Source organism: Rutidosis leptorrhynchoides, chromosome 6 (genome assembly GCF_046630445.1).
Source record: "Rutidosis leptorrhynchoides isolate AG116_Rl617_1_P2 chromosome 6, CSIRO_AGI_Rlap_v1, whole genome shotgun sequence".
Lineage (NCBI taxonomy): Eukaryota > Viridiplantae > Streptophyta > Magnoliopsida > Asterales > Asteraceae > Rutidosis > Rutidosis leptorrhynchoides.
In genome coordinates this window covers 419,353,833-419,362,993 of record NC_092338.1, presented here as the reverse complement: position 1 = coordinate 419,362,993, position 9,161 = coordinate 419,353,833, and the positions used below count along the sequence as shown (strand labels likewise).

At 35.8% G+C, this 9,161-nt stretch overlaps 2 protein-coding genes across 2 annotated transcripts; one reads left to right on the top strand and one right to left on the bottom strand.

The window, feature by feature from the left end:
* The first annotated feature begins 1,662 nt into the window (after positions 1 to 1,662).
* On the top strand, positions 1,663 to 5,053 carry LOC139855146 (uncharacterized). Its single transcript, XM_071844393.1, has 10 exons — positions 1,663 to 1,708; positions 2,281 to 2,326; positions 2,408 to 2,510; positions 2,624 to 2,740; positions 3,127 to 3,716; positions 3,938 to 4,037; positions 4,123 to 4,176; positions 4,257 to 4,343; positions 4,434 to 4,562; positions 4,652 to 5,053. The coding sequence occupies exons 1-10, from the start codon at positions 1,663 to 1,665 to the stop codon at positions 4,967 to 4,969; spliced, it is 1,590 nt and encodes a 529-aa protein (XP_071700494.1). The 3' UTR covers positions 4,970 to 5,053.
* A 2-nt stretch (positions 5,054 to 5,055) lies between these two features.
* LOC139855382 (uncharacterized) lies at positions 5,056 to 8,873 on the bottom strand. Its single transcript, XM_071844598.1, has 9 exons — positions 8,564 to 8,873; positions 7,016 to 7,243; positions 6,802 to 6,923; positions 6,584 to 6,644; positions 6,355 to 6,495; positions 6,066 to 6,173; positions 5,765 to 5,993; positions 5,430 to 5,672; positions 5,056 to 5,341 (listed from the first exon to the last, which is right to left on the bottom strand). The coding sequence occupies exons 1-9, from the start codon at positions 8,711 to 8,713 to the stop codon at positions 5,259 to 5,261; spliced, it is 1,365 nt and encodes a 454-aa protein (XP_071700699.1). The 5' UTR covers positions 8,714 to 8,873; the 3' UTR covers positions 5,056 to 5,258.
* Positions 8,874 to 9,161: the final 288 nt, after the last annotated feature.

The following is a 9,161-nucleotide window of genomic DNA, read 5'->3' as shown; positions in this document are numbered from 1 at the left end:
CCTTGCCATTTGCATTTGGAGGGCTTGGTGTTTATTCTGCGGGAGATGTTCGTCATTATGCTTTTCTGGCTTCTCGATTACAGTCTGCTGGATTGCAGACCAAGCTCCTACGTCATGCGGGTATTGCTGGTCTTGGTCGTGCTTTTGAAGATGAATTGGGTCTGTTTAATAAAACGGTTGGGTTTGATATTTTAGGTAATCCAAGTGAGGTCGTTGCCCCAATACTCATGAAGAAATTGGCAGATGTTTATTTCACAAAGGTTACCGCTTCTGCAGAATCCACTTTTTCGTTATCTCCCCGACAATCGGCCTTATGGAAATCACAGCAGAGTGATCACACCTCTGCTTGGCTAAGGGCAGTCCCTATTTTGGGGTTGGGTCAGACGATGAACGCAAAGACTTACCGATGTGTGTTGTGCTACCGGTTAGGTGTTCCATTGTTCTCTATCTCGACGGCATGCTCTGCCTGTTCAAGGGTTTTTACTGGGGATATTTTCGGGGATCACGCGGTGTCTTGTGCTGGTATGGTGGGTATTAAGCATCGACATAATATTGTCCGGGATTCCCTTGTTGATGTTTGTTATCGATCTGGGATTTCAGCGAGAAAGGAGGTTGACATTGGGTTGTCTGGAGGGAACGACAGGGCCCTCAGACCTGCAGATGTGTTACTTTATTCCTGGGATTGTGGTCGCGATGTTTGTGTTGACTTGACAGGGTCTTCTCCTTTGATACAGTCTGGGCTTTCTGACTTTGTCCCTGGACGTGCTGTGATTAATGCGGCTCGTCGGAAGCGGGTCAAGTACGAATCTAGTTGTCTGGCGATTGGTTATGGTTTCATTCCTTTCTCATTTTCTTCCCTTGGGGAATTAGAGAAGGAGGCTGTTTCTTTGCTAAAGCGGGTTCAGAAGAGTTCGATGGCGCAAGATATTGGTGCCGGTGCTGCTGCTCATATTTTTACTAGGATAGGTTTTGCTATTGCTAGAGGTGTGGGGGCCCAGATAGTCTCTAGGCTTCCCACTAATTTTTTGTAAGTTTTAAAACCTTTAAGTTTATTATAATAATAATAATAATAATAATAATAATAATAATAATAATAATAAATAAGAGATTTGATGAAATAAATTGACAATTGATTTGATGAAATAACAAACAACAACATAAAGCGAATAGAGTGGTGTAATTAAGTGGTTGATCTCCTCCCCACCCGAAACATAATCATTATATCGTGTGTGTCATCATTCTCACACTTTGGTTCAATGTTTTTTAATACTTTTTTTATTATTTGAAAGTAAAACTCATAACACGAAAAGTTATATATACTAGTTTTGTCATAGCTCTTACTTCTTGGATCCTACCACTACCACTACCACTACAAGGTCAACCAAAGTACGGAGTTATATGAAACTCAAAATGTAATTAACACTTATTATAATGTCATAGTTGTATTTACAATCATGAAAAAATAAAAAATAAAACCTCTTTGCTTCTATGTGAATCATCAAGAAGCATAATAAAATTAAATGCTATTCATGTGCTAACTCTGAAACTCTAAGTGGCTTCAAACCTTATTCTAAAATATAATTATAAATGTAACATGTATAAGGTTGGAAAGTGATGAAAAACACCAAAAATAAGAAGTTACAACAAAAATCAATAATAGCAATGGAGACATTAGCACTTACTCCTGTGACCTTCCCTCCCCCACAAGGTACCATTACTATTATTATTTATTAATATTAATATTTATTATTACTAATGCTATTTATTTTTTTATATTAATGCATCACTCTTCCTCTCTGTGTCTTTGGTACAACCACTGAACTACATAGTGAGTGTTTTTGTTATGTAAATTGCATACTCACCACCATACATGTCCCTTAGTTGTATGATGTGTATCTTTTTCTATAATAAATTTCTCTGCTCTATTCATATCTTTTGTCATTTTCTTATCTTGGCAGTCACAATTCATTCTAGTGTTCATGTTTGATTATTATTTTATCAGAATGCATGATAAAGATACCCCTTTATGTTTCCATATGCATATTAAATTATATATGTAGTACTCTGATTCTCTCATTTGCAACTGCAATTCATCATCCATATACATTTGCTCTAAGTGTATAAAACTATAAATCATCCTCTCCTTTCTCCTTACTTGTTTTTGTGTCAATCTATAAACATAAACTCTGATTGTAATTATCATTATCATTGTTATAATCTAATTCAAAAAGGAAAACCATAAAAAGAGTATGATGATGCTGAGATTGAATTGTGATTCAGCTTTGCCTATTTCTCCATCACCTTCCTCTTTGTCATCCCAACAAAGGTAAATTCACTTCAATTCATACCTTAATAATTAGTTTATATGAAACTTTATTTATAATGTTTGTTTGTTACTTGTGTTAAGTTGCAGTAGCTTTGTAAATAATGGGCATATTTTTAATGAACAACAACAAGAACAGCAAGCACATTCTGTTTTGAATATGTCACCTAGGCCTTCTTCATTACCAGTTAGATAATCTTTTTCATTTATTTTATTTTCCTCATTCAGTTGTATAACTGTTAAGCTTAATTCTTTCAGAGATTATGTTTTGCTTAGCATGACATTGTATATTCGACACAGGTTGTTAATTCGGAGATGATACTGCACGATCGGACCTCTGTTTGGTCTGAGTCAGAGATGACACCATGTTTTGCTTCATTGTCATCCAATGCTTATATTGATTCACCAAACGCGAAGGTTTTTTTTTATACATTATACATCAATTTTCAACTAGTTTCTCACTAACATTTCAACTAGTTTCTCCCGTGGGGTGCAACATTGCACACAAGGTTGCCTCTTTACCCTTGAATTCCACCCAAGGGTTTCTTCCGCACATCGCGTTGCGGGGGCAGTGGGGGAGGGGGTTTTAGCGCCCATGCCCTCGGATTGGGCCGGGTTTCCTCCTCGGCAGCAGTTGAGGGCGAATTATGCAACTGCGGAAGATGAACGCGTGAGTGGTTAAGTCCCACTTGGTGATCCTGTACTGCTGTTAAAAAAAAGTTTCTCACTAACATATGTTTTAAGAATCAAGATCTCATAAAGCAACAGTCTAATTTACATTTTTTTTGTGTGTGTTCATATAGTCATCTTTGGAATTGGTTAAAGAGATAACCTCCATCGAGATAGAAATACTTCGTTTGGAACGTTATCTGCTTTCGCTATACCGCACAGCTTATCAGCACAATACGGAGACCAATGAAATGCGTACACTTCGTAAAACAGAATCGAATACACTATCAATTGCTGATAAGCCATGTGACAATGTGAAGAAAATTTCTGATTCAAATGATCATAGCCATGTTTCCATTGCAAAATCATTACCTAAAAGTGTTAACCGTAGCCGTGTTAGCCTTGGGGATCACCTGATTGGAACCTCGTGTACGGATGGAGCTCATCTAGGTGGGCCCGATAGACTTTCGGAAGATATACTGAGATGTATATGTTCTATATACAGCAAGCTTGGAGACCCAAATCAATGTCATCAAGGACCTTCAGATTCTTCTGGGTCATCGTTGTCTTCTTCTAGTACAATATCGACCCAAAATATTTCTGATACATGGAGTCCTTGCTGCAATGAAGAGAAAGGTCCATATGCAGAGATGATAGAAGTTTTGAAAATAGGCCTAGATGATGATAGTTTTGATTATGCTTCCAAGATGCTTAAACATTTCAGGTTTCATATTGATTTAAATAATCCTTGGAATCTTATTTATATTTGGTTAGGAATTTATATTTCCATCGTCAAAATTGATAAATCCACCACACCACAGTTGTGCATTATGTACAGTACAAGTACCTGATGCACAATTGGTGAATTTATCAATTTTAATTGTGAAAATATCATCATCCTTTCAATAGAGTTCCAATTTGATTTTTTAACTTCTGACCTTGCAGAACATTGATAAAGAAACTTGAAAATGTCGATCCTGGGAAAATGAAGCGCGAACAAAATCTAGCGTTTTGGATCAACATTCATAATGCTTTGGTGATGCATGTAGGTCAATTAGCCTCTTTAATTATACATTTTGCTTGTTTTATTATATTTTTTTTTTTACAGTCTGCACAATCCTTTCTTGCAGGCACATTTAGCATATGGAACTCATAATAACTCAAGAACTAATTCTATTTTGAAGGTATAATCTTAATCTTAAGCTAATCTACATTTGTGCACATGCTTCATTTCTTCTTTTCGGCTCATGATCTTGTTTTTCAGGCAACTTATAATGTGGGTGGACAATGTATAAACGCATATACCATACAGAGCTCTATATTAGGGATCAGATCTCACTTTAGAGCCTCGGTTAGCTTCTTTTTAATCTAACAATTATTCGCAGTTTGTTTAAGTACTTAGAACCTGCAACGAATGTATACTAACACACTATATGACCAGTGGCTACAATCGTTGTTATCACCTGGCAAGAAGTTGTCTGCAACGCCTAACCGTCATGTTTATGCAATTGAATATCCCGAACCACTTGTTCATTTTGCCCTTTCTTTAGGCTCATTTTCTGATCCAGCGGTATGCAAAAAAATTCGATTTTGACATGTTTTGGTTATTGATTGTCTATATCCTACTATTTGTTGTTGACTGTTAACTACTGAATACAGGTTCGTATATACAAGGCGAAGAATGTATTTCAGGATCTTCGAGTTGCTAAAGAAGAGTTCATACGATCAACCGTATACATCCATAAAGAATCAAAGATATATGTTCCCAAAATATTGTACTACTATGCCAAGGATGTGGCGTTGACCGTATCAGGACTTTTTGAGATGGTCAATGCTTGTCTACCAAAAAGTCAACAGCAAGCAATTGAAAGAAGTGTTAAAGGTAAACCTGAAAAGTACTTCTGTTGGCTGTCACAAAGTTCTATATTCAGATATGTGATTCATAGAGATGCTGTTGAAAGAAGACTGCTTGTTTGATATGAACCTTCATTTTAGTTCTATTATATACTTGTAATTTATAATTTATTAGCCAAATTATGGTATACAGAAAGTGTATATTGCAAGGATGTTGAGTAGTGAATATGTAGTTACATTTTGACACTGTATTTTTTTTTTTTTTTTTTTTGTTCCAAACATCGTTTTGGCATGAAATGCAATACTTTCTTTAGAATGTTATAAAGATTCTGATATCTAATGAACCAAACAAGCTAAAAGTTTACTCCTATCTGTAAACCACCTCTTCAGAATCTCAAAGCGTCTAAAACCGTCAGTCAAGTTTGCACTTCCGCAGACATTTAACCATGAGCGATATCGCCACATACAAAACTCCTATCTGTAAAGCAATCAGCACTACAGACAAAAAAAAACAAATTATATAACCACATTAGACTTAAAAACAAATTCCATATCCAGTTTTGAAGATTTCAAGAAAACATACCGGCTACGAAAAGAGCGAATATAATAGCTAACCGATGTCTAACGAGAAACGGTAAGTCAGATTCAAGTGTGCAGTGTTTGCCTTTGGTTTTGTGGGGTTCGAAACCAACGTTCTTGACTTGAAGCTCAGACAACGATGTAGTCACACTATTAACTGCTTCGCCGCTTACACCTCTTACCTCAAATGTTAAGCTTACAGGATTTGCATCCCAATTAACCTCGATAACTCCAAAGTTAGGTTGTCCTAAACACGAAATATGTCAAATTACAACAATATAATTATAATGTCAACTTACATGGAAATTTATACTAGGGAGGGCGAATGAAAAAGCATACCGTACGTGCATGATTTATGTTTGCAATTTCCATTTAGAACTCTCATAGTAGTAGGTGTTATCCATGCTAAAAATCTCAGCCCCTCGTGTAAAAATGAAGGAATTACTTTTTCGACAGCTTGAGTGAGACCGCTTGAGGTGATGTCATATAGCGGATAGCCAGTCGCACAATCAAACCGTGTTATTTCTCCAAAGTGCACGTCTCCACTTATAAAAAAGACTCCATCTCTCTGGGCGTAATTTAGTAAATGTTATGGCTGCAATGTGGTTTTAGAGAATTCGATAATAAAAGGACTATTTACCTTGCTATTTGATATCAAGTTAAAAAGACGTTTTCTTTCGCTTGGGAAACGTCCCCAACTCTCCATGTAGAATAAAGGACCCGTACATGCAGAAAGATTTGATAGAACCTGAATGTTGTTGCACAAAAGTCAAGAATCTAAAAAAGTAAGTAGCATCTGAATAAGTGGTAATTATGACCCAAAATGTGATACCACTCTTAGATATTATCATGACGATGTCTACATCAACTATGACATAAATGACGAGTGTTTATAGAATCAGGAAAGTAGATATATCACCCGTATATACCTGAATAGATGAACCGATTATGGTTATTGCTGATGGTTGACCGTTCAACTCCTTTTCTAACCACGTCCATTGTGCAGCACCCAAAATGGTTCCGTCACTACGCAGGGGGTCTCTATGGTATCTAGTGTCCAAAAGAATGACCTAAAAGAAGAAATTGTATCAATAAAGATTTAAGGTCTCGATATTGATTTTTCAATAAAAAAATGACCGTTATAACAACAAACAATACCTTGATCTCTCTACCCTTGGGACCAAATGTGTAAGATGTATAAACACCAGCCTGCTTGCGCCTAATAAACATTGTCATTTGCAACATAAGAGAACATATCAAGTAAGATATCATCATATAAATACAATTGGGCCCATATATTGCAAAATATTGCAGGCAAAACAATGCCACTTTAAGTAGTATATCGCTGAATATGTGAGTTTTAAACTAAATATTACCTTGGACTATCATGGGGTTCGTCTAAAAAGTCTAACATAAGCTTTTGGTTAACATCTTTCCCCTTAAATTCTTTCCCAGCATCATTTAATCCATAATCATGATCATCCCACGTGCCAATCACCTACATTGTAGTTACACACTTAAACCATGATCAATTGTGCAACCAATACAATACAAAAGTAGTATTAAAACAATAAACGTCTAGTAAAGCACCTTGGATATTTTACGGAGACGTGAGTAACCATGATTGGTCTTAGCAACGCTATATTTGGATTGCATTTCTTCAACCGATGCAGGAACAAACCTAGGAACATTCTTCCATGGTCCAATAGTTCTCTCATTACCAAATAATTTAAACGGTCGCCTAATATCTCCATATATGTTGTCCCCAAGCCAAATGAAAACTTGTGGTCTGTAATCTACTATAGCATCCCATATGGGCTGCATACAAAGAAATGATTAATAGATACTCCCTACAAAATTAGGTACCAAACACTAGCAGACATATGATGCACGACCATGGGCGAAACTACATAGGGGCAGGGGGTGGCACCCACCTTCAGTAGATTTGAAATTTTCAGTGTTAAAATTTTGGATTTCTTTAATTTTGCCCCAAGTGGATTTGAAAATTTCAGGCTTAAAATTTGATATTGTCCCAAAAGCCTCCAGATTTTGCCCCCAACCCAAAAGCCCATGACCCAAAAGGTTGTATTTTCATGGAATAATGGAAGAACAAAATTTACAGTGAATGTGAACGCTTTAAAAAAAAAAGATCTCCCCCGGTGAAAAAAAATTCTGGTTCCGCCACTATTAAGTACAATCTATGTTACTGTCAAAAGCCCTGCCCAAAAATTTACCACTTATCAAAAATAAGGATTTGCGTTAGACGTTAAAAACGGGTAAACGGATAAGGTTTTCCCTATTCAGACTACCGAGGAAGTGGATTATAATCGGGTTATCCCAAACCGTTTCCAACCATGACCACCCAAGATATGCTGCTAGTGATGTTTAAACATGTGACCTCGTGTGAGGAAATCAACGTTAGCCGTTAAAAAACACATTAGACGTACATCCAATAAACCAAACTTTACCATCACTTTGACCCAAATAATATTGAACAATACACTACTGATATACTACTAGTATTTGCAGTAAATTTGAGGCTCAAAACTCTTAAGACGTCGTGCAGTCGCACTTGTAGCATAATAATATATTTAACTGAACAACTAACACTGAAGTGTGAACTATATTAGTATGTATGTGTTCTAAATTTTGAAGCATCGAGTATAAAACTTGTGCAATGGCAGTGGGCATAGTTAATTAAAAAATGTTTTACGCGATATATTATTGGCCCCTCAAGAATGATGCACAAGATTCACTACCAGTTGGAATGTGAGTTTTAGTGTTTATATACTCTTGTTTGATGAGTAATTGTATGTGTTATGCACGTTTTGGTGTCTTACGAATGTGTTTTGGGTCGCGAAATTGATCGAGTCATACTCGTCGAATTTCGGAATTCGGTATTAGGGACAAACACTCACAAACCCAATATAACACTTGAACCCACAATCAAGAACCATCCATCCACATATCAATCAAATGATTGTTGTTATATGACCCAAAACAACTACTAATATACAACAGCATTTACTTTTATTAACAAAATTAAAACATGTGAAAAATAAACTAGTACTCCAATATAATAATAATGGATGAATTTGAGTTTGCATATTAAATACAGAGTAATAATCATTTGTGTACCTGAGGAGAGGTTTGATTAGCACAAGACCCAAATGCCAACCGAGAAATTAGGCCTTCTTTTCCACCACCAACAGCAGTTGTTGTATTAATGAAACTGAACACTAATAATACTATTGTTATCGTTGATGACATTAGTTTTAATATTGTCATTGATTGAGTGATTTAATAAAATAAAATAAAAGGGTTTTTGTGATCGATGATGGGCAAATAAAACTAGTTTCGCAAGTATTGGAAGATTGGAAAACGAAACAGAAATTCAAATGTTGTTCCAAAAAAAGATGAATGCACCGCCTAATATTTCATTATTGTTATAATTCAGTAGGCTTATAACTACCTTTAGTGGTTTGATTCTTGATGTTATAATTCAGTAGGCTTATAACTACCTTTAGTGGTTTGATTCTTGATGTTATAATTCAGTAGGTTTATAACTACCTTTAGTGATTTGATTCTTGATTTAGAATACTAATAATGAAGTGTAAGAACAAAGATGATAATGGAGAGAAAGAAAGAAACACTTTGTAAGTGTGAGAAATGGTGCAAGTTTAATGCTTGCATTCATGAGTATTTATAGCCTAAAATCTCAATATAAAAATACATA

What these genes read in the sequence shown, in the direction of transcription:
- LOC139855382 (XM_071844598.1), bottom strand. Translation starts at nt 8,713, where the DNA reads ATGACAATATTAAAACTAATGTCATCAACGATAACAATAGTATTATTA. An exon ending in GAACCCCATGATAGTCCAAG is followed by an intron (nt 6,645 to 6,801) that starts GTAATATTTAGT and finishes AATGTTTATTAG; the next exon opens with GCGCAAGCAGGCTGGTGTTT. An exon ending in TAATCGGTTCATCTATTCAG is followed by an intron (nt 6,174 to 6,354) that starts GTATATACGGGT and finishes AACAACATTCAG; the next exon opens with GTTCTATCAAATCTTTCTGC.
- LOC139855146 (XM_071844393.1), top strand. Translation starts at nt 1,663, where the DNA reads ATGGAGACATTAGCACTTACTCCTGTGACCTTCCCTCCCCCACAAG. An exon ending in ATAATGCTTTGGTGATGCAT is followed by an intron (nt 4,038 to 4,122) that starts GTAGGTCAATTA and finishes CCTTTCTTGCAG; the next exon opens with GCACATTTAGCATATGGAAC. An exon ending in GATCTCACTTTAGAGCCTCG is followed by an intron (nt 4,344 to 4,433) that starts GTTAGCTTCTTT and finishes CTATATGACCAG; the next exon opens with TGGCTACAATCGTTGTTATC.